At 37.2% G+C, this 26,119-nt stretch overlaps 1 protein-coding gene across 8 annotated transcripts in view; it reads right to left on the reverse strand.

Moving 5' to 3' along the window:
- DIAPH2 (diaphanous related formin 2) overlaps positions 1–26,119 on the reverse strand; it is a 914,469-nt gene that overhangs the window by 455,300 nt on the left and 433,050 nt on the right. For all 8 annotated transcript variants that reach the window (XM_021932747.2, XM_021932745.2, XM_021932750.2 and 5 more), the window contains one exon: positions 3,051–3,180. In XM_021932747.2, coding sequence (XP_021788439.1) covers positions 3,051–3,180 — 130 coding nt within the window. The remainder of the gene's footprint in view (positions 1–3,050; positions 3,181–26,119) is intronic.

Raw genomic sequence — 26,119 nt, forward strand, 5'->3', positions numbered from 1 at the left:
CCTGTAATCCCCGCTACTTGGGAGGCTGAGGCAGGAGAACTGCTTGAGCCCAGGAGGAGGAGGTTGCAGTGAGCTGAGATCGTGCCACTGTACTCCAGCCTGGGCAAAAGAGCAAGACTTTGTCTCAAAAAAAAAAAAAAAAAAAAAAAAAAAGAAAAAGAAAAAAAGAAATTTATAGTGTCTAACTCAAAAGGCTGGGCTCTACAATCTACTTTTGTCAGTAGCAGTAGTGGCTAAAGTGTACAATATTACTGAATGTCTCACTACATAACTATATAAAACATATATGTATATATACACTATATACACATATATAGTTAAATAGCAATACTTTTTAAAAGTTTTTTATTGATACATAATATTTGTACATACTTATACTTATGGAGTACATGTGATATATTGCTACATGCATAGAAAGTGTAATGACTAACTTGGGGTGTTTAGGATATCCCTCACCTTGAACATTTATCATTTCTTTGTGTTGGGAATATTTCAAATCTTCTCTTCTAGCTATGCTGAAATATATAATATATCATTCCTACCTACATTCAATCTATTCTGCTATCAAATATTAGGGCATACTATTTTCTTTAATTTTTTTTAAGAGACAGGGTCTTGCTCTGTCGCCCAGGCTAGAGTGCAGTGGTGTAATCATAGCTTACTGTAGCCTAAAGGAATGCTCTTGCCTCAACCTCTGCAAGTAGCATGAAATCAGCTAATTTTTCAAATTCTTTGATGGGGGTGGTCTCACTATGCTGCCCAGGCTGGTCTCAAACTCCTGGCCTCAAGTGTTCTTCCCACCTCAGCCTCCCAATTAGCTGAAATTACAGGTGTGAGCCACTGCACCAGGTCAGAACCTATTCCTTCCACCTAACTGTATGTTCGTACACATTAACCAACCACTCTTCATCCACCTACCCTTCACCTTTCCCAGCCTGTGGTAACTACCAATCTACTCTCTATCTCTATGAGACCAACCTTCTTAGCTCCTGCAATATGAGTAAGAACATGCAATATGTGTCTATCTGTGCCTGGCTTATTTCACTTAATTACCTCCAGTTCCATCCATGTTACTTCAAATGAGAGAATTTATTTCTTTTTTACAGATGAATAGCATTCCATTGTGTATATATACCACATTTTCTTTATCCATTAATCTACTGATAGACATCTAGGCTGATTTCATATCTTACCTACTGTGAACAGTGTTGCAATAAACATGGGGTACAGGTATCCCTTTGATATACTGATTTCTTTTTCTTTGGATAAATGCCTAGTAGTAGAACTGCTGGATCACATGTAAATACCTATGGTTATATATAACATATCTATAACTGCTGATTGAGGTATATATAAATACCTGTTGATTGAGTGTGTGGTATATATTTATTTAAGTATAGTAAATATATTATCTATAAATATATATATTTTCATGTGTAGTACTGTGTGGGTATATATAGATATATTATTGATATCTACTTCTTTCCAAAATGTAAAAATTCATTATACATATTGAACAAAGAAAATTTAGAAAAAAAAAATTCTGGTAGAAGGCAATCAAAAAGTATTAATAGAAATAAAATGAGCTGATTTAAGAACTGGTCTTTTTTGTGCTATATATATATTTCAAATTACAATACAAATGTTTAAAATGTTATTATTCCACATTAAGCTACCTGTTAGTAAATATGCTTCTAGTCAGGAAGCTGTATTTTTAAATCCAAAGATAAATTCTTTAGAAGAGCTATTACCAGAAAGTTGCCATTACAGTTGTAATTTGTGTAACTTTCCATCATACATCATTTTTTGAAAACAGTGAAAGAAAATAAATAATACAATATAATCATAGTTTGTCTTCTTGTATTATTTTGCTCCTTGGACCACAAACTGACACAAACTCGGTAAAATTAAAGAAATATGTTGAGGATTTGATTGACAATACCCGACCGACTGAGATGACCAATGCCCAATGTTATTCAAAGAATATTCTGGGTTTTATAGATTCACTATTTTTAACTTAAAAGGAAACTAACAGGTTTATATAGTTTGTAATAAACTTGAGTAACATATATGAAGTCCTTACCAAAAGTCCTCAGAGTTACAGAATGAAATTACTTCAGTGCAATTTCAAGTATAAGATTTATGGTGTACTTCTCTTATCTAAGAGGGAAAATGCACTTCTTCATGCACATAATCTCACCTTCAGCAAATGTTTCCTTGATCTTCTTTTCTTTCACTTTTCAACCTCTTGCAAAAGTAGATAATACTTACTGACAAAGCTATTTACCCTGAATTAAAATCTCAGAGACATTTTTATTTCCCACATCCTGTTCCTCACAGGAGCCATGGCTTGTCCATTCTAGCCCTTCAATGATGCTGTACTGCTTACCACATCAAGACTAGACTCCTTAGCCTGACACTGAAGTCTCAGAGATACCTAGCTTACTGCTCGTTTTCTCTCTGGAAAGCAAACCTCTTTTCCATGTCTGTAAAACCCTAACCTCGTATTTCACCTTTGACCTCTTCCATGAAGCCTTCTCTTATCTACCCATTCAAAAGTACTTTCCTCCTCATCTCAACTACAGGACATTATCTCTTCCTGCAGCATTTCTCACATGCATCCTTATTTTATAACACATTTGTGTGTATGTACATATACACACATTTTTCTCATTTACTATATTTTTAAGCACACTCAACCAAAAACTCTCACAATCATTTTCATATAACCAAGAGCCCTATAGTACGGTTCCTTTGCCAACAATATCCACTTAAATGTTTATCAAATGGAAGTACAAACATATTATCTGATCAGAGAAATGAAAGCTTTAATAACGTAGCAGTGGTTAAAAAAAAAGATGTAAGACAAAATAGGTTATTAAAATGTAGTATGCTGTCAAATATAAGCTAATGGAAACTATTTTCCAGCTTTTCTTATATCAGTAAACAAGCAAAAAATACTTTTATGAATAATGTTTACAGATTCTTTAATCTTTCCATTTAAACCACATAGGCAAGAAATAATCTCAAAGCAGTTATAAATCAATTACCTTTGCTTGCACTTTCTACATGTTCCAGTTCTTCAGGAAATTTTAGGATATCTCGGTAATTTTCCTCACAAATGTCGGCAATAAAATGCATAAGGGTTGTTTTTTGATCCACTGATTTAGTATCCCTGATCTGGAAGAAAACAATAACACATTTTTTAGTAATTTTTTAGTAAATATATACTTTTTTAAACAAATGAATTTATTATAACCCATTTAAAATTTTTTTAAAACTTTGGGGTAGGTTCTTAATGTGGTCTAGTAGTGGTGCTCTAGATTTTAAAAGGAGCTCCATATTTTAAAAGCAAGTAAGATGACCAATAAAAGTGCCAAATTAAACCTTAATCTGTATTTTCAAAAATGTCTAAATTATTGTGGCAAAATGAACTATTCTTTTCAGGAGAGAAGAACATTCATTTAAGTATTGATAATAGCCCAAATTACCGTGTGCTTATTTTATCATCATTCTGTTCTTTGCTTTATTATAAAAATATGTTCTTAAAAGTTATATTCATTTGTGAGATTATATTTATTTCTAGCCATTGTTGATGTAAATTAATGTAAAGGAACAAGCACATTTTACCCTCCTTTACTTGCATGGACCATCAGAAAAGAATTCTCAAGGTTGTGCTTATCCTGATTTATTAAAAAAAATCTCACCATACAATCCTGATAATATGAAAAATTTTATTTGCTTACATATTGTATTTCCTTTTCAGACACACAACAAAAGAGATGCCACAGTTAGAATGGTAAAAATCTTTAAAGCATAGGACACACAAAAAAAGAAAATCTAGTGCTTTAATATAATTCTCATACTAGACTAAGCTGCAAATAAAATCAAGGATTTACTTAGAAACACGGCATAAATACGGCATAAAGTATCAAGTTTTCTCATTCTTTTGGATGTTTTAATTCTATAATCCTTAGATGATGGCTTTGTCCACTGATGTTCATACTGATTTGGAGTTTTTAGCTTTAAGGATTACTCTGTTTAGAATAAATGAGTATTTTTCACAAACAGGTTTATAAAAAGGCTGTACAGGATATTTAGGTAATTACAGAGTAAATTAATCCTTATTGTTTTAGTGACTAAGAAAGAAAAACATAGCATTTAATAAATCAGGCCCATACTGGATCTGTTTTGTTCTACAGGTTTTTAGCAACTATTTACATCTCAATGATGTAAACAACTTAGAAGAAATATTAGTCTCAAGGTTCCAACCAACCAAGCAGCCACAGGAGGCATAATGTTGATAGTTCACGAGGTCACAATGATTTATTTCAAAATTTCTGGGATTACTTTATCCCACATAGGAAAAATATTTAAAATTTTACATTATCATGCTGATCCACTGAACACTTACAAGTAGTTTAAGGTAGAAATGACACAACTCAAGGATAAGCTGTAAGAACAAAAAGCAACACAAACCTCAAGGGCAATTTTTCTTAAGTAAGGATAGCAGCTGTAGAGGAATCAATGGGAAGCTCACATTCCTAAAGAGAGGTCTTTACCTGGGACTACTGTGTGATATGTTTACAAAGTGCATTGTTTTTAAGAGTATGCCAGGTATTCCAAATAAAAAGGAAATTAACATTTTCTTTTTCCTTAGAAGTTCACTAACTACCTAAATCCTAAAATTCTGAAAACATTAAGTGCTTAGAAAAAATTGCAGGTACATCTTCCGAAAGGAAAGGAAATTCCTATGTATTTTATGGACTCTTTGGAGACAAAAACAGTTTTGTTTTTTTTTTTTTTTTTTTTTTTTGAGACGGAGTCTCGCTCTGTCGCCCAGGCTGGAGTGCAGTGGCCAGATCTCAGCTCACTACAAGCTCCGCCTCCCGGGTTTACGCCATTCTCCTGCCTCAGCCTCCCGAGTAGCTGGGACTACAGGCGCCTGCCACCTCGCCCGGCTGGTTTCTTGTACTTTTTAGTAGAGACGGGGTTTCACCGGGTTAGCCAGGATGGTCTCGATCTCCTGACCTCGTGATCCGCCCGTCTCGGCCTCCCAAAGTGCTGGGATTACAACAAAAACAGTTTTTTTTTTTAAAGAACACAATTCAAAACAACAAAAACCCACCTACTTTTTTAGGACATCAAACTGTACAAGTACACTATAGTTTACAATAAAATGCACATGGCTAACACTGGAAAGGAAATAAAAAAACAGAAAAATAGCACTGTGCTCATATGTCAATTTTATGGGTGATATTTTTTTCTTTGTCACATGTGTTAGATTGTTTTGTATTAAAAAACATTTCAGTTTTTGGCATGCATACTTATAAGAGCTTAATTTTCAAAAATTGTATTTATTAATAAATATTCAGTATCTGGTCCATTAACAATCTAATTTGTTACAAAATTTAGGAGAGTTAATGGTTACATTTTAAAAAGATAAATAAAGCGTAACATCAGTTAAATGTATTAGCATCTTTGATGAAATGATAAAGACTTTTAGAGAGACTCTGCATGTATTTTTTTTTTAGAATCAGAATATTCCCTTCAAAGCATGGGCAAACATGGCCAAATGTCTGTCTTGTCAAGTTGAGAAATATCTTAGTTGGTCTGGGAGACAAGCTGCTTAATGTATTGCAATATTTTTTTTTTTTTAAGAAAAAACCTCACACTGAGAGACCATTTTAATGGTTCAAACGGGCAGGAAATCACAACAAATGGGTGGTCTTTTAAACCTTTCTCTATGTGTGAGAGACATTAGATCAATTATTTAAAATATATATATATATAATATTTAAATATAATGGAAAATATTTTTTACTTATTGAAGCTTATTTACTTTATATTATCATGCCTTCAGTCTCTCTTACCAAGTCTATGCCATTCACACATTAGCCATTGTATCTCTCTCAGGCCCTATTGCGTTGTTCAATGTCAGCACAGAAGGCAACGAAGAACATCAATTCTACCGGTTAAAGACATTTATCCAATAATTTGCTCTTCTAAGTGTACTAGTTGGATATATACATCTCTTGGGGTAGAACAATCTGAGTATGTACAAGTCATTTCCAAAGTGTTTGAGTTAGTTTACTAAGAAATAGAATTGATTTCCATTTGATAGCTGTTTAATATGAAATCATGTTAAAATTTTACATTAACATGAAATATCCAATTAATAGTTGCCTAGATTGCCTAAGTCTTAGTGGTGGTTATACTGTATGCATTTCAAGGTTTCCTCTAGCCAGAAGCAAAGTGCCTTTTTGCATCCTTGTATGTGTTTTTCCTCTCTCCAGCCATGACAGGCAGGGAGAGACACATATATGACTTATTTTTATAAGATGCAAAAAGATGAACAAAATGGCCACTCTACAATCTTCTTTTATATATCTTCAAACAATAAAAACACAAACAGCAGTTCTAGAAATGGGAAATATTTGAAAAAGCTAAAAAAATTTTATGTTATTTTAATAAGCTGAGTTATCATCAGATGATAATGAAAATAAGACAGAGTGAGTCACTGTATCAACTGATCAGGTGCAATCAGTTAATAAACCATATATAGCAATTTTAATTGTAATCATCTGACCAATATTAAATGTTCCACATAAAGATTAATAACTGAATTTAATTTAATTCTATCTACCTAATCTTTAATAACTTTCTAAAATGGTACATGAATACAAAATACCTTTAATAGGACACTATTTCTATAGCTAATTCTGATCATCTCTTTTTCCTAGTAAATACAAATGCTATATTATGAAAGATACTAAATATATTTTATATGTTCAAGTACATCTCCAAAATTTAGTTAGGTATATAGCAAAATTTCTCAATAACTAATTGACACAAAAGAAATTTCTTTATTCCAAATATCCTCATTCAAGCTTGAAAATTTCTTCCATCTTGCCATGTCTTTGAAATTGGGCTGTTTGAGTACACAGAAACCAGCACACAGCCAGAGAGCCTCAGACAACATTTTAATGACCTACGTCAGTCACATTCAATCTTTCTGTGAAGGACCCCTTCTGTAGGTAATTTTCCCTTCTGCTGAGATGTAAGCCTATTTCTTCTTGCTTTGTCCTCAGTGGGAACTGAAAATAACTGGTCACTATGCTGTACATAACAACCTCTCACAGAGTGAAAGTTCCCTTCTCATTCCCATCCTGTTCTCCAAATAAACAACTGCAGTTAATTTAACCTAACTGCATAGATGTTATTCTACAAATGTTTAATTTCTCAATGGTAATTAGAATCCATTCAAAAGATCCGTTGCAAAGGCTCCTGTCATCTGCTGGAAAAGCAAAGTTCTTGATTTTGCATACAAGACCCTCCTTGAGCTGACCCTTGTCTACCTTTCTAACCTGCCTCCTGCTGCTGTCTGCCTGATTACAACTGCTTAAACGTACCACGCAGTTTCATGCCACTGTGCTTTTGCACCAACAGGTCTCTCTGTGTAGACTCCCTTCCTTTTTGTTCCTTTTTATCCACCAAGAAAATAACTACTCGTATTTCAAGACTACTCAACTTCCACGTCATTTCTGAAGACTTCTTTACTTTAGAAGCAATTAATAACTTTTTTTGGCCATCTTCATTCAATGTAAACATTTCAACACAGTAGTCTCTCACACTCAATATGAGATCTTACATGGCTAGAGACTTTGCTTTGGTAATATTTTTGAATCCATGGTGCCTAGGAGGATGTTAGAAAATACTAGATAGTCAATAAATGTTTCAGAATGCAGATTCTTCTTTACATGAACTCCAACTTTTGTGGGCTATAGAGCAATACTCCTAAATTTAATTCTATACTTATTTATATATATGTATGTGTACCTGTGTGTATTTATGACCCCACCACACACATAGAAGTTGACTACAAAGGCCAGACTTTTCCAGAACACATATTTGCTAGAGTTAGGTGCAAGTGAATGCCAGAATAAAGTTATAATTTGTCACTCAGGAAATGGAGCACCGTACATTTTTTTAGGGGAGGCAGGTTAGGAGCAAAGCAAATATGAATGGAGAAGTACATTCATTAATCCACTGTGAGCTGAGGACTGTGCTGAACACTAGGGATAAGAGATAAATGATGCATGGTACTTTTGAGGCCTTAAGCTTAGAATTTAGTAGAAAATACAAAATTATACAGAAAAGAAACGACATAGGAGAATAATTTGGTGGCAAATGTCAAGGACTGATAAAATGATAACTAGGGTATGTGTAGAAAAGAAAAAAAAAAGGGCAAATTCAAGAGAGATTGTAAGGAAAAACAGGATTTAGTCAGTGAATATTAAGATGAGGGAAAGGGAAAAATCAAATACTCCAAAAGTTTTAAGTCCCGATGATTAAAAGAATGTTGTATCATGTCCAGAATGAGGGGAATAACTCTAGAGTAAACTGGCTTTAGGAAAAGGATAGCAGCTCAAATTGTAAACAGAGTGTTAGCTACGTGAAGATACACTATGAGAAGACGGTCACAACCATTCCATTCTCTTTGCTTCATTTTATCCTATATGATTCAGCCTAATTATGGTTCTTAAACATATATATGATCATGTCATTCCCTTCCTTAAAAAAAGCAAATGGTTCTTCACAACTCATGTAATAAAGTTCAAATTTCTAATCAGAATAATTATTAAGCATAGATTTTGGACTCAGACAGAACTAGGTCTGAACCTTGACCCTACTGTTTACTACTTGTACGACTTTGGGCAAGTTACACGAATACTCCATGTCTCAGGTATCTTACCTATAAAATGAGCATTAGATAAGCACCTGTGTTCATAGACATGTTTGTAGAATTGAATAAGATAGCGTATTATCATGGGCACCATCATCATCCAGATAAGAAGTGATGAGAGCCTACCTTAGCTTCCCATCACTATAAACTAAAAATCCCTCTGTTATCTGGCTCGCTGTGATCTTATCTCTAGCTATTATCGTCTCTCAAGTTCCCACACTCACTTCAGCTACGCTGGATACAAGTACAGAGCTTTCTTGTCTGCTTTGTTCACTTTTATATACTCAGCATCTAGAAAAGTGGGTAGCACACAATAGGCACTCTATCTGTATTTGTTGACTGCACGAATGGATGAAGATTTCCACCCATTTACTTATGTTCCTCCTGACCTCAGCACACTGTTCTTCCTTCCTCAGGCGATAATATCCTACTCCTCTTTTAAGGGGTAGGAGAACCAACATTTGTTGCCTATGTATCATGTGCCTATAACTCAAGCACTTTCATAAGTGCTTTTTTTTAAAAAATCCTAAAATCAATTCAGTGACTTAGTTATGAATATGCCATTTTTATAGATAAGATATAGCTCATAAGTTGTTTGATCTAGTTCCCACACTTAATAGGTGTTGGTGCCAGAACAAAACATGGCAATTTATGCACACTTCGAATTTAAGATATACTTACTGGATTGAACTGTCATGGGTGAGGAAGATGACATGTGTGTGGAAAGGAAGGATCTTTCAGGGAGAGTGGTAGTTACTAGTAATAAACCTTTTTCAACTTCTCTGAATAGAATTAATAAATTCTGGGCCAAATGTGGTGGTTCACACCTCTAATCCCAGCACTTTGGGAGGTCAAGGTGGGCAGATCACCTGAGGTCAGGAGTTCGAGACCAGCCTGGCCAACATGGTGAAATCCCGTCTCTACTAAAAAACAAAACAAAACAAAAATTAGTCAGGCATGGTGGCACATGCCTGTCATCCCAGCTACTCAGGAGGCTGGGGCAGGAGAATTGCTTGAACCCAGGAGGTGGAGGTTGCAGTGAGCCGAGATTGCACCACTGCACTCTAGCCTGGGTGACAGAGCAAGACTGTCTCAAAACAAAACAAAACAAAACAAAACAAAACAAAACTACTAAATTCTGTTTTTGTTCTCCAATAGTGGTTTCTATATACTCTAATTATAGAACTTATTCTACAATATATAATTTTGTGTACACAACTAGTCTCACCCACCAGATTGTGAACTGCTTAAAAATGAGGACTATATCAATTTTATTCAGCAAATGTTGAATGAATAAATTCTTTAGACAGGCCAAAAATAATTAGGGTTGATTTGATGTTAATCTTTGGTGACCTTCAAGCACTGTTTGAATACAGTGCAAAGGATTCAAAATTAAAAGGAATGGGTAGTCAGAAAGAAGAGGCAATGTGAACGAATAATTTATTCCAAATATTGACTGTGGATAATAACCAGATAATACAGGAGGCAGCACAGCCAGCAGCTGGAAAATGGTGAGGTTAGTGACAAAAGTTATTCTAATTATTGTCCCGAATAAGTTCAGCATAATTAGGCCTGAAGGGATCATTCAATGGAAGAAATAAGAACGAAAAATCAAGAATTCATGAGCATTTGCTACGTCATTGGTTCTCAATCTGTGGTCCCTGGACCAGCAATATCAGTATCACCTGGGAACTTGTTAGAAATGCAAATTTGGGGGCCCAACCCCAAATCAACTAAATCAGAAACTCTGAGGGTATGGTCCAGCAATTTGAGTTTGAACATACTAGGGGAAAAAATTCTGATATCACCTCTAGGTGATTCTGATGCATGCCACTAGGGAGACACTAGGCTATTTTCAAATAAATTTCCAGGCAAGAAGATGCTTAGCAATTGTCTATAGCTTGCCTAGGTCCTCTCACAATTGCTTTTACATATAAAAAGTTGAAGTGTCAATGTTTTCAATGCTTAGTGCCAATTTAAAATAAGAGAGAAATTATCTAGCAATTTGTGGCATCTGAAGGACAGTATTGCCCTCAGTGTTCTTGATTAATTCACATAAAAATGAGACTCGTTGGTATCATAATCTATCAGCTACCTATCCAAAAGTAGATGACACAAACAGTATCCTCCATGATGTGAAGATTCCAGATACATTGCTCTTCAGTGTCCTTCATCCTTCACCTAAAACTGTATTGAAAAAATACTTAAATGCTGCTATAGTATGTCTTATCTACTATGTATCATCAGAGTGACGGACTAGATAACCTAGCAGATTATTCATGCCTTCCAACTCCTGCTCAAGCAAATCTGCATTGTTGCTTACATATTTACTCAGGAAGTTTGAATCAGATTCTGAAATTGTAAGTTGCAGACATCAGGTTTCAGTGCTTGCCATAAAAGTTCTTGTATCTAAATAACCTAATGCCTTGCTTGACCTCTATGCCAAACAGTTTACATGTACGAAATCAGACTATGGTGGGTGTATGTAAAGAAGAGAGCCAAGGGAGGAAGCTTCATTCCTGCTCCATGGCACTGGCATATGCTGATACTGCATTTCATTTGTCATCATACTCGTTTCGGGTTGAAGACCAAGAGTGAGAATGGGGCTAGGTTCATGTGTTACCATACATTATATAGGAACAAAGCAGTGGACCTTGGCTCCTTGCCCCAGAGCAATCCTGACCTCAATTGCGGAGTGGCACCGGAAACAGTTATCTTGACAGGACGTGGTGGCTCACGCCTGTAACCTCAGCAGTTGGGGAGGCCGAGTCGGGTGGATCATCTGAGGTCAGGAGTTTGAGACCAGCCTGACCAACATGATGAAACCCTGTCTCTGCTAAAAGTACAAAATTAGCCAGGTGTGGTGGCACATGCCTGTAATCCCGGCTACTTGGGAGGCCGAGGCAGCAGAATCACTTGAACCCAGGAGGTGGAGGTTGCAGTGAGCCGAGATCCTGCCACTGCACTCCAGCCTGGGCAGCAAGAGCAAAACCCCATCTCAAAAAAAGAAAAGAAAACGGTTCGCTTCTGGAAACACGCAAGAATGTGTGGGAGGAACACCTGGCTTTCTTGCATGAATGGCTGCAGAGTGTAAACTGGTCTGAGACAAAAACTGATTTTTGCCTAAAGAGTATAAGAAATGAAGTAGCAAAGGAGCATGGATATCACTAAAGGAAATGTTTCTGCACACATTAAAGGAAGACTATCTTTAAAGCATATTAAAACTTAAATGTGAGAGAAAAGTTCAAATCTATAGAGTATCTGAAGGAAGCCCTTTTGGATCTCTCCTTTCCTTTGGAATTTACATGAATGGCCATATGAAGTTCAGCAAACTTATCAACAGGTCCTGTACTCGGGGAAAAAAAAAATTGCCTAATCCTTCTGTGTCAAGGAAACATTCCTAACACATAGCAACATCACGCAATACACATGTATAACTGTCCTTGAAAAGAAAAGAAATACTGAAACTCAGTGAAGAGATCTGGTTGAGTCAATGGAATAAAACCATCTAAACTACCAATAAAGTCATATAATTCAACTTTTTTAGTGAACATTTTCCTTAATCATGGCTTCCTTTTTCCCTATTACATTTGTATATTCATGGAACAGTTAATATTTAAGCAATCATGAATGCTCCAGTGCATATATCAAAACAGCTACTACTGCTTGCCAGTCTTGATACAGCACATGAATTCTAATGTTAGTCTCCTTTATTTAAACAAAATTAAGTTCTGTGCCCTCTGCCAAGGGTTGTTTACAAATTATTGCTTTCTTCAATACCACCACGCACTGCAGTAACATTGAAAAAGATAATGTATTTTTAAGGATTGCAATTACCACAAAGACATTAGTTCTGTAGCTATGACCGGACAGGTTTAATACATGTTTTCCCAGCTTTATTTCTAAATCTGTCACCAAAAATGCTTTTCTGGGCACTACATGACTAGGGCTGACACTAATTCAGCCAAATGTAATTTACGGTGGAAAGAGGTCTTTATCCTTTATGCAGGCCTGATAGTCCTTTTTTACACCCTTTAGTTTGGTATTATAATAGTATTTCCAACCAAAAGGAAACAGATAATATCAATTGTATAGTCAAGCAAATTAAAAGTTTTACACTTGTTAGCCTAATTTATGGTAGCAATCTGTGAAAGGAGAGCTTAAACTTGAAACCATGACAACATTAAATGGAAAAAAGATTCATCTCAATTGCCACCTTCCGGACCAGCAGGGCATTTGTGCTGTTAGTTTCCTGTACAAGACAAATTCTGTTTCCTGCCCTTTCCGCTCCCCTTCTCAGCATTTTCCCCTCCAGCCCCACTTATCCAAGGAGAATGACCTGCATGTGCATTAGCCTGCATTGCCAGGACCAGTGGCAAATTAACCATCATTTGTACTCACTGGTTTTAGGAAAGGCCAGAATGAATTAATGAAATATGTCTATACAAAGAAAAGTTGTTCTGGTACTTTCATATGCTTTTAATCATCCTGTCTATAGCTGGCTTACCAAATAAAAATTCTTCTGAGAATAGTTTTAATAAAAATCAAATTATTTAAATTGGTATAGGAATAGTTTACAAGTACGAATGTTTGTTGGTGTTAGATGGTTTCTTCTCAGACATGGGTTAAGCATGTAACTAAAACTTTTAACTTTTATTGTCATGAGCATTTTACTTAAATTGTTTTATATGTATGAGGTTTGAGAGTAGATGGAATAAATTTATTTTTATGTACATAGCTTCAGATGTCACTGCCACCAAAAGAGTCCATAGGACTCATTCGCTCTGTCTATACACTGCAAATAAATAATAAATGGCATTTAAAGGTTTAACCTTTAATAAATGGCATTAAATGGCACTTAACATTAGTGACTTTAGCTATTTATGAAAAATTTTGAAGGTCTAAGACACAGAATATCACAAAAGCATAATTAGAATTCAGCATTGAGGAGCAGCTGTTTAAGAGTGAGGTATTTAACCATGTTGATGTTTCTAGCTATATTCATCCATGCTGTGTATTAGTTGACGCTATAAATATTATTAATTTTAGGTCTGTTCTCTCATTGAACATTTTCAGTGTCTGGTTTCCATTTTTTGTGGGGGAATCACTGTTTTGGATATAATTACAGATAATGCTGCTATGAACACTTTTTTTTTTTTTGAGACAGGATTTTACTGTGACCTAGCCTGGAGTGCAGTGGCACAGTGGCATGATCACGGCTCACTGCAGCCTCGACCTCCCAGACTCAGGTAATCCTCATACCTCAGCCTCCTGAGTAGCTGTGACTACAGGCACCCACCACCATACCCTGCTAATTTTTGTATTTTTCTGTAGAGACGGGGTTTTGCCATGTTGCCCAGGCTGGTCTCAAAATCCTGGGCTCAAGGGATTCGCCCATCTCGGCCTCTCAAAGTGCCGAGATTACAAGCTATATTATCCGGGCTGCTATCGAACTCCTGGCTTCAAGCAATCCTGCCTCAGGCGCCTAAAGCCCTGGGATTATAGGTGTGGGCTACCATGCTTGCCTTTAACCATTTTTAAGCACACAGCTCAGTGGGGTTAAGTGCATTCACACTGTTGTGCAACCATCACCACTATCCATCTCCAGGATGTTTTAAACATCCTATACTGAAACTGTTACCCATTAAACATTTAACTCCCCATCTGCCTTATCCCCCAACCCTTGGTAAACAAAGACTTTTTGTCTCTACAAATTTGACTATTCTAGGTACCTCATATAAGTGGAATCATATGGTATTTATCCTTCTGCATATGACTTATTTCACGTAACATAATGTCACGGAGATTCATTCATATTATAACATATACCAGAGTTTCATTCCTTTTAAAGGTTGAATAGCATTGCATTGTATATGTGCCACACGTTGTTTATCCATTCGTCACTCAATGGACATTTGGGTTGTTTCCATGTTTTGGCTACTATGAATAATGCTGCTATGAATTTGGTATGCAATCATCTGTGAGTCCTTGCTTCTGATTCTTTTATGTATATGCCCAGAAGTGGAATTGCTGGATCATATGGTAATTCCATTTAACTTTTGTAGTAACTGCCATGCTATTTCCTACATTGGTTGCACCATTTTACATTCCCACCAGCAGTGCATAAGGGTTCAAATTTCTCCACATCCTTACCAACACTTGTTGCTTTCTGTTTTCTTGATAGTAGCTATCACAGTATGTTTGAAGTGATATTTCATTGTGGTTTTGATTTGCAATTTCCTAATGATTAGTGGTGTTAAGTATCTTTTCCTGTGTTTATTGGCCATCTGTATATCTTCTCTGGAGAAATATTTATTCAATTCCTTTACTCATTTTTGAACTGAGTTGTTTTGTCGTTGTTGAGTTGTGGGAGTTCTTTATATATTCTGGATATCAATCATTTATCAAATACATTATTTACGAATATATTCTCCCATTCTGTGGGTTGCCTTTTTTTAAACTCTGTTGATAGTGTTATTTGATTATGTGATTATTCTTGTATATGTCTCCAGGGTCCTTACCTAAGAGTTTATCTAGAAGGGGCATTTCTGCATATGGTTTAACATTTCTTGATAATACCAAATTGTTTTCCAAAATGAATTTAGCAAGTTACACTCTCACCAGTAGTTCCCTTTGTTCCTTATTCTTACCTCTACTTTATATTAACAGAATTTAACATTTTTGCCAATCTGGTGAATGTGAAATATCTTCATATATATATTCATATATTCCAAATACGAAATCCATCATTGTGGTTTAATTTAATCATAAGTATGAATGAAAAATGGTAGGTGGCCGGGTGCGGTGGCTCACGCCTGTAATCCCAGCACTTTGGGAGGCTGAGGCAGGTGGATCATGTGGTCAGGAGTTCGAGACCAGCCTGGCCTATATGGTGAAACCTCGTCTCTACTAAAAATACAAAAATTAGCTGGGCGTGGTGGTACGCACCTGTAGTCCCAGCTGCTCAGGAGGCTGAGGCAGGAGAATTGCCTGAACCCAGGAGGCAGAGGTTGCAGTGAGCCGAGATCACACCACTGCACTCCAGCCTCGGTGACAGAGCAAGACTTGGTCTCAAAATATAAATAAATAAATAAATAAATAAATAAATAAATAAATAAATAAAGTATAGACGCTTTGAAAAACAGTATCTCTTAAAATTAAAACTATACTTTCCATATGACCCAGGATTCCCACTCCTAGGTATTTACCCAAGATAAATGAATTTATGTCTTTTACATAAATGATGATAGCAAGATGCATAATAGCCAAAATTTAGAAACAACCCAACTGTCCATCAGGTGATGGATAAACAAAATGTGGCACAGCCATACAATGGAATACTACCCCAAAATAACAATGAACTACCAATACATGCCACAACTTTACACTAAGTGAAAAAACTCACTAACACCACAAAGTAACACAAAGACTCTATTACTGTATTATTCCATTGATATGAACTTCTAGAAGAAGGCAAAACCATGGTGATTTAAAACAAATCAGCAGTTATGTGGGGATCCACTGCACAGAGGCATCAGGAAACCACACTGGTTGATTGCAGTGGAGGTTCCAAAGCTGTATACAAATAACAAACTTCATCTAACTATATGCCTAAAGTGAGTAATTTTTTTTTTTTTTTTTTTCAGATGGGGTCTTGTCAGAGGCATGTGAACCAGAGCAACTCCATCTTAAATAGGAGCTGGGTAAAATTAGGCTGAAACCTACTGGGCTGCATTCCCAGATGGTTAAGGCATTTGAAATCACAGGTGAGATAGGAGGTCAGCACAAAATACAGGTCATAAAGACCTTGCTGATAAAGCAGGTTGCAGTAAAGGAGCCGGCCAAAACCCACCAAAATCAAAATGGCGATGAGAGTGACTTTTGGTTGTCCTCACCACTACACTCCCACCAGCGCCATAACAATTTACAAATGCCATGGCAATGTCAGGAAGTTATCCTATATGGTCTAAAAAGGGGAGGCATGAATAATCCACCCCTTGTTTAGCATATCATCAAGAAATAACCATAAAAATGGGCAACCAGTAGCCCTCAGGGCTGTTCTGTCTATGGAGTAGCCATTTTGTATTCCTTTACTTTTTTAAAACACTTGCTTTCACTTTGCACTGCAGACTCATCCTGAATTCTTTCTTGCATAAACAGACACAAGAACCCTCTCTTGGGGTCTGGATCAGGACCCCCTTCCTATAACAGTCTCATTCTGTCTCCAAGGCGGAGTGTAGTGGCACGATCTTGGCTCACTGCAACCTCCACCTCCCAAGCTCAAGCAAACCTCCCACCTCAGCCTACCGAGTAGCTGTCACCCCAAGCGCGCACCACCCCACCCAGCTAATCTTTTCTATTTTTGGTAGAGACAGAGTTTCGCCATGTTGCCTAGGCCAGTCTCGAACTCCTGAGCTCAAGTGATCTGCCTGACTCAGCCTCCCAAAGTGCTGAGATTACAGGCGTGAGCCACCGCACCTGGCCTAAAATGAGTAAATTTTATAGTATGTCAGTTAAAGATCTCAGTAAAGTTACTACAAGAAATTATAGGTTAGGTTCAAGTCTCTCTTGACCATGAATACATTTTACTTCTAATAAAATAACAGTACAACAAACAAAGTCCTAAGAAGATGCTTTAAGAAATCAATGAGTACCCTGACCTTTCTCATACACTTTATGAAAGCTGAAATTTGGAAGCATAAAGTGATCTGAATGGGCCAGGCTGTGATTGATTAAATATCCTTGGAATCAAGCATGTGCATCTGTCCCCAAGTCTTTGAATATAATTTACTATACTTTTCCACTTCCCTCAGCACTGGTTTCTAAGTATTCTGTTTTAATATGTGTATCTAGCTAGTTGCTTAAATCTGAATATTAAGATCCTTTCCCTAAATAGCCTCTGAAAAGCTTATATTTCCTCATAGTAGGTTACTTGCATCCTGGAGTGATCCCTCATACTGACCAATAAATAACAAGTTTCTTCATTCTTATTTATCTGGACAATCTCAGGATATCCTCTGGGAAAAAGGAAATTATTTGACTTTTGTGACTAATTAGTGAATTGGGAGGGGTACAGACATACAATAGTTGTAAGTAGTACCATTATACTATTGTTTTAGAACAGGTTTTGATTTTATCCAAAAAATTTAAAATACTAATATTTAACTATATGTAGAAAGATGGTAGGAACTTGAGAAGCAGTTTTAAAGATACTCTTATCGTAGCATAAAAGGGAAGAGAGCATTCTGATAATTCAGATTTAAAATTCAAAAAAAAGAATAAAAGATAAGAAAATAATGAATGGCAAGGCTTTGTACTTGTCCCCATGACAGAAGGCAGGAAAAGCAAAACTGAAGACATTGTTTGGGGAAGAGAAGAAAAGTACATCTTGGAAATGGGGCTGGAATTGTTGTTTTTTCCTTCCTTTCCAAAGAAGTAGAGCAGCTTTACAGTATGGATATCATCTAACAGAGTATGTACTTTGTCTTGTGGTTAGTTAGCCAGTGTTTATGAGCAACATAATTTATTTTTCATGTGTGCTATTATATAAAATCCATTTGCCTGTCCCCACACACACTTCTCCCTGTCTCTTGCTTTAGCAGTACAATGTTCTATATCTGGCATCTAGCTCATAAGCTCCTCAAGGACTGGAGATGTACGTTTTACTTCTCTTTATCCCCGCAAAGCATCCAGCACAAGGTTCCACAGAGAGTAAAGGCTCAATAAATGTGGCCAACTTGCTGCACAAGTACTCACTAAAAAGTCGTTAAATGTGTATAAATAATTCTTGTATTCTCTAAAATTATCACAGAGCTTTATTTTAGTATCAACTGCTACTTTATAAACTTCCTTCCATGGACATGAGCTCTCCTTGTTAAGGCTGTGCAATGCCTTCACTAGGAAGGCTTCAATTGACAGGAAAATCAGTTTGTAAGATGACTGGTCAAACTTAGTCACGGTAGCCATGTTTTTGGAACAACAGTCTCATACAGGGTCAAAATCTCCTTCGAACAGAGCTTTTATAGAATAAAAAAGCCTTTGTTTTCAGACTTACTAATTATATTCACTAAATGCCATTCATGTTGTCAACCTTCCCCTACTGTGAGAATTACAAAATCAGACATAAGATTATACTCAGAAAACGACTACAGCAATTCACAGAATACTAAGCCAGCTGGGTTCATTTAAATCCTCTGTGGAAACAGTCTTCACAGTGAAGTAAGACCTACAGCTAGTTCCATAAATCATCATTTTTTGTCTGCTCTGGTGCTGAAAATGTTTATTGCTGCTCCTGATATATGGGGTATTCATCAAGAACCAAAAAAAAATGTATTTTTGTAAACTAGAGAATTATTCGTCTCTGCCAGTTATACTATTCAACTGTTAACTGTATCTATTATTGTTTAGTCACAATGACTTCAACAAGTATAATGGTGATACAACATTAATTTGATTACTTTTTTTGTATTACTGTATAAGGATAATTTTTTTTAAATGAAAGAAAATACAGATGCATTAATTTTCTTATTTATTGAAAATGTATCTGTATTTAATGGGTCAAAAACTAAGCCATAGGTGAGTTCTCTACAGAAAACAAATTATACCCTTCATTACAGTTCTATACACAAATATATATGGTTGACTTTTTAACACTTATTATTGGAAGAAGATAAGGAATATAATTTGGCAACTCTTAGCTTGCATTTTTCAATGCTCTTTACAAGTCTGTCAACTGATGTATACAAAGGAACATTTAACTCAATCCTGTTTCTCTCTGATTATCCAATTATGAAAATCACCCCAACCCTTCTCACTCTTTCATTCTCTCTCTCTCATTCTGTGTCTCAATCTCTCTGTCTCTGTGTATCTCCCTGTCTCTCTTACTCAACACCCATATGCACACACACCCTTTTTGGCTTGATCTGGCTCTTATTTTATTTTCCTTGGTCCTTCCCCTAATACAAAACTTTCAAAAATTGAAATCTCTTCCATATCAAAAAGGTCATGTGTTTGCATAAGGGTGTATAATAACGAGACATTACTAGGACTCAAGGCAAGTATGTCCTATATATACACATATATACACCTCACAGTAAGTTATGTAGATATCTAGGAGGCAGACATAACTGTAACATATAAGTTAAAATCAGAGATAGCAGTATAGGCTTCACAATATTAATAATCACAGGTAAAGGCAGGTTGTGTGTGTGTGTGTGTGTGTGTGTGTGTGTGTCTGTAATAGGCGACAGAAAATTTTAACATACATAAGAATAATAGAAAAAAAACCCATGAGTCTCCAAAGTAATGACAAGGAGCACTAATCAAGTCTGCATCAGACAAATTACATTTACAAACTATTGTTCTCTAGAGAATTTAATAAACTGAAAATTTTGGAGTATAATCAAGTTTTCACACAACCTATAGTATTGTAAATGTGATGATTTTGTCTAAACAGATGTAATCAAATTCCGAGAAAACAAACAAGTCTTCCATTTAAAGTACTAGCTAATTTGCAGCAATGAATGTAAATTAATGAATATTTCAACTTAGAGAAAAAAATCTTTAAATAAGCTCAAGGGACCTCTATATTTTAACAGGCAAGGAGGAGAATAAAGGTGTGAGTTAGTTTCTTTTACTAAGAGCTCAAGTTTTCGAAAAGATATTTTGAGACACATAAGCTTTTATAACTATAGCAATTTTTAACAGTACATCTATAAACTTTGTTAATTCCTATGCCTGACATGATCATATATTTTTCCCTTTGCTATAATTAGCTTACCACAAAGTTAGTGTTTTCTCTCATTTCAATTTCTTAATGTAGGCTACAGAGAACAAGAAAGATATAATGCATCTCCACATTAATATAAATCTAGAAGATGTATGACTATTTGGAAAAATTGAGGCTATCATTTTAGAAGATGGCACCTCATAAGACAGAGACACATATTACCTTCATTAAGTTTTCTTTGTACTTAAGTAGTCAATCTGTATGTGCACCACTATACTATATAGACAGATAAGGAGACCAGGTAGCTGACATGTTAGAAGTGGGAAAAAGCACTGACTTGCTAATTGAAGAACAATCTTCAAAGCACATAGTAGTGTATTCATAGGATTACAAAATCAAGGAGCCACGATAATCTGTTTCCAATTCTTAGAGGGCTGCATTTTAAAGAAGATAAACTCAAAAGGAGTGGCCTGCGTTTGGTTCAGATTTTAAATGGCAATGAAGGGCACTAGAGGTGAGGGCTTTGAACTGGATTTCTGAGCTGGTATCCAAGGATCTTGATTTAGTGGAGAATCAGATGACTGAAGCAGTCTTCTACTATTACCATTTGCCTATGTGCACAAGTCCATATGCACAGATCAATGGCATGTGCATTAGAATACATAATGAATAACATACACCAATTAAAAGACCTTATGGAGAATTCTTTCCTCTAAAAAATTTAGTGTTCTATACGTTTAAATACTTCTAGACTTACTAACTTAAGTAGTATTAATGCTTGTCTTTTAAAAATTACATATTTTGGGCCGGGCGTAGTGGCTCACGCCTATATTCCCAGCACTTTGGGAGGTCAAGGTGGGTGGATTGCCTGAGCTCCGGAGTTTGAGACCAGCCTGGGCAACATGGTGAAACCCCGTTTCTACTAAAATACAAAAAATTAGCCAGGCTTGGCGGCGAGGGCCTGTAGTCCCAGCTACTCAGGAGGCTGAGGCAGGAGAATTGCTTGAACCTGGGAGGCGGAGGTTGCAGTGAGCCAAGATTGTGCCACTGTACTCTAGCCTGAGCAAGAGACCGAGACTCCATCTCCAAAAAAAAAAAAAAAAAAGACATATTTTGGTGTATTAATTTACATGAAAAAGTGTAGGAAACAAAAACCCGTGACACAATTATAAAAATTGAATCCAGAATGTCACCACTGACATAGTATCACAACAGTGTAACATTCATCTTTAAGCACAAGAAACTATTCAGTGGTCCTCAATAATGAGAGCCCAGTAAGCACAGTACAATAAAACACAATGGACTTAAATAAAGGTCAACCATCACATAAGCTGAACAAAGGAAACTATTTAAAATTAAGAATGATATTCTGTTCTTGTGTCACTCTATGGTGCTTAGTTATTTCAGAGGTCTAAACTATAGTGAACATTCTTGCTTCAATGTAATATAATGAGGCACAGACAAACCCTTAAATTGAAATGTTTGTATCCACTGGTCATGAATTATGAACAAATGGTACAGCATGTCACTATATTATATGATGACATTTTAAAATGCAAAGTACCAAGAATATGTTCCTTTGCATTTGGCGTAGCATAGAATCTTATATCACTGATTAGCAACCAGTGACTTGGAGAGATCACCAAATGCAAACTCTTTCCCGCAAATACCCCCACAGAGGAAAGTTTAAAGGACCCCCAAGGAGAAAAAGAAAAGTTTGGAAGTAGGGCCTAACATTTCATCCCACTCCATACATGATCAAGAGTCTAATCTTCCTGGCCGGGCGCGGTGGCTCACGCCTGTAATCCCAGCACTTTGGGAGGCTGAGGCGGGCAGATCACAAGGTCAGGAGATCGAGACCACGGTGATACCCTGTCTCTACTAAAAATACAAAAAATTAGCCGGGCGCGGTGGCGGACGCCTGTAGTCCCAGCTACTCAGGAGGCTGAGGCAGGAGAATGGCGTGAACCCGGGAGGCGGAGCTTGCAGTGAGCCGAGATCCGGCCACTGCACTCCAGCCTGGGCGACAGAGCAAGACTCCATCTCAAAAAAATAAAATAAAAAATAAAAAAGAGTCTAATCTTCCCTTTCACAGAATTTTTTTCAAGACAAATTATAACCCACAAAGTCATTTTCTTCTCAGCAAATTATCAATCACATCTCCCTCAAATTCAATTAATGCTAAATATTGTCTGATAGGAAAAAGTGTATTTCAGTGAAGCAAAAGAGTCAATGAAAATTCTAAAAATAGCATGATCCACTGAAATCATTTGTTTGAGTCCCAGGAAAAGTTGGATCCTAACTCTGCCTTCATCACTGAGTGATCTTAGTTAAAGCCATCTCTCTGGAGAGCAGATCCTCATTTGTAAAATATTGAGAACAGCAGTCAACCTTGCCTACACAAAACTAATATACTCTGACAGTCTATACAAAACCAAGGGATAGCTCCATAATTATTCAAATTATTAGATGCCATTTTATTATAAATATATAGGCTCTGCTGCTTGGATACATTAAAATCTATTACAAGATGAGAAACTTCCTAATAATAGGCCTACAGTTACACCAAACTGAATTAAAATAAAAATGATAGATTCTAAGTTTCATGCCACAGAGCCAAGAAAACTCACATGAGGTTTTCCCCATTTTCAGAACACTATAAGTGCCAGAGTTGGTTCTATAATGCTTCCTTGGAATGAGTCAACTATAACTAAACATTGTTACAATGCAATAAGAGGCAGGGTGCCACACAATTTTGTAAATAGAAAACCTTTATGTAAGCCCCAACTTGGACCTTTACTAGCTTTTGAATCTTGGACAAATTACATAACCTCACTGGGCTTTAGTTTTCTAATTTGCAAAATGGGGTTAATAACACTTAACTTCCCTGAATCACAAGGAAAACACTTTATAAACTATAAAAATACAGGCAACCAAATGCATGGACTGTTGACCAGGATTTACTGATTGTTGCTAAGTTCCCTTTCGATACATCCAATAGTGGTTATTTTCTAAAATATCTTTGGTTTTAAATTAAGAGTCCCATATTTATTTAATAACCCATATTTAATAATGAGTTGCTGATTTACATTTACAGCAAACAACACATTTTTATGTCTTTACAAATAAAACATAAAAAATCTTATAGTTACATATTCAACAGTTTTGCTGGCAAAAATATGCCCTTTATATCTGTGAGGAACAAAATGTTCTCACTTAAAAAACAAGTTAACACATGTTGAGTATTAATAACAAATCCTCTATTTAATCAAATTGTCTGACTTTCAATCTGTAGTAATATATTGAGAGCTTCACATGTAATAGACACTGGAGATATAATGCAGAATAAAATATACATCCAAATTTGATGAGTTCTGAGTCTCGTGAAGGACAAAGGGGAAGAAAACAGCAAATTAAATGCCAAGGGAAGACATGGTGAAAAGGTGGCCATATGGTAAACCAAGGAGAGAGACCTCACCAGAAACCAACCCTGCTGGCATCTTGATCTTAGGCTTTCAGTCTCCATAACTGTGAAAAAATAAATTTCTCCTCTTTAAGCCACTCAGCCTATGGTTTCTGTTATGTCAGTCCAAGCTGAACAATACAGTGACTAAAGTATTTTCCTTTTCCAAGCATCAGTTTTCTCACTTGTGGACTGAAGAGGTTAGACTAGATGTATTCATCTGCTGACATTCTGAGTTTATATGGACACAATCCACATTATTTTAGCTAGAAATGATTAGACACTGTGAAACTTTGTGTGTACTTACGTATGACTTTTTCCTAAGGTCTTTTGTAGATTTTTGTGTGTGTGTGGATTACAGATTTCCAAATTTTACTGCCATAGACAGCAGTCGCTTTTCTTTACAAAGCATATTTTCTGGGGTAATTTTCTATTTCACAATAAAGCTGAACCTATTTTACTTTCCTTCTTACAACTTCTATGGGGAAGATGGATGGAGATGGATGTTTCCTTTGTATAGTTGGTATGATACTCTGTCACTAATACCATGTAATGGTCTCTAGATGAGGCTTTACACATCATAGATACTCTAGATCATGGGTGTCCAATCTTTTGGCTTCCCTGGGCCACATTAGAAGAAGGAGAACTGTCTTGGGCTACATATAATATATACTATCACTAATGATAGCTGATGATCTAAAACAAACATCACAAAAAAATCTCATGTTTTAAGAAAGTTTATGAATTTGTGGGAGGATCATGGCAGACAGGAGGCAGGACTAGATTGCAGCTCCGACTCGGATGGACAGAGAAGCGTGAGGAGGCTTGCACCGTGAATTTTAGCTCCAGAACGACTGCAGGGATAAACCAGGAATCCCAAGAGGACCCACAGACTCTCTGAAGGAAGGGGACTGCTGCTGCAGGACCCAAATACTGTGAGTGCCCAAACTGCGGAAGTGGGAAAGGGAGATCCTCAGTCACCGAACACACACCCCTACTGGGGAAACTGAAGGTCTAGCTTGAGGGAGAAGTTTCCAGCCTCACCTAGAGCTGAGTCATTTTAGAGAGCCAAGCAAAATATAGGGGTAGAGGAAGCAGCGGGAAAGGCCGTGGGAGTTCACTGGGTCCCCAAGCAGGCTATTCCTGCCTGGCACCATAGGGATCCTTCCAGAGGGTGACCAGAGGCACAGGGGAAAAAGCCACAAGGAGAAGAAAGTCTCCAGCTGAACTTTGTTTTTGAGGAGGCGAGGAGTCGCTGTGTCACCCCAGGCTGGAGTGCAGTGGCCAGCGATCTCGGCTCTTTCTGGCTCCGCCTCCCAGGTTCACGCCATTCTCCTGCCTCAGCCTCCGAGTAGCTGGGACTACCCGGTCGCCCACGCCACCTGCAGCCGAGCTAGTTTTTGTATTTTAGTAGAGGCAGGGGTTTCACCATGTTAGCCAGGATGGTCTCGATCTCCTGACCTGCGTGATCCACCGCCTCGGCCTCCCAAAGTGCTGGGATTACAGGCTTGAGCCACCGCGCCCGGCCTCCAGCTGAACTTTGTAACAACTTGAAGTGGTCAAGAAGCCTCCTGGCCAGAACTCAGTGGAGGGCATGAATCCGCTGTGTAGACTCTACAGGCAGTGGAAGAACTAAAGCCCTTTTCTTTCACAGCTCGGAGGTGGGTAGCCTGGGGCAAGTTCTCAGTCCTGTTTGCCCACTGCCTGGAAACAGACTCGGTGCTATTAGTGGGGGCATGGTGGGAGTGAGGCCAGCCCTTTGGATTGCATGGGAGCTAGGTGAGGCCTGTGACTGCCGGCTTTCCCTCACTTCCCTGACAACCTGCGTGACTCAGCAGAGGCAGCCATAATCCATGTAGGTACACAACTCCATTGACCTGGGAACCTCACACCCATTCCCTACAGCAGCCGCAACAAGACCCACCCAAGAAGAGTCTGAGGTCAGACACGTCTAAACCTACCCCACCTGATGGCCCTTCCCTACCCACGCTGGTAGCTGAAGACAAAGGGGACATACTCTTGGGAGTTCTAGGGCCCTGCCCACCGCCAGTTCCTCTCCATACTACCACAGCTGATGCTGTATGGAAATCACCACCTCCCGGCAGGAGGCCAACCAGCACAAAAATAGAACATTAAACCACCAAAGCTAAGAACCCTCACAGAGTCCATTTCACCCCGCTGC

This window comes from Papio anubis, chromosome X (assembly GCF_008728515.1).
Source record: "Papio anubis isolate 15944 chromosome X, Panubis1.0, whole genome shotgun sequence".
Taxonomy (NCBI): domain Eukaryota; kingdom Metazoa; phylum Chordata; class Mammalia; order Primates; family Cercopithecidae; genus Papio; species Papio anubis.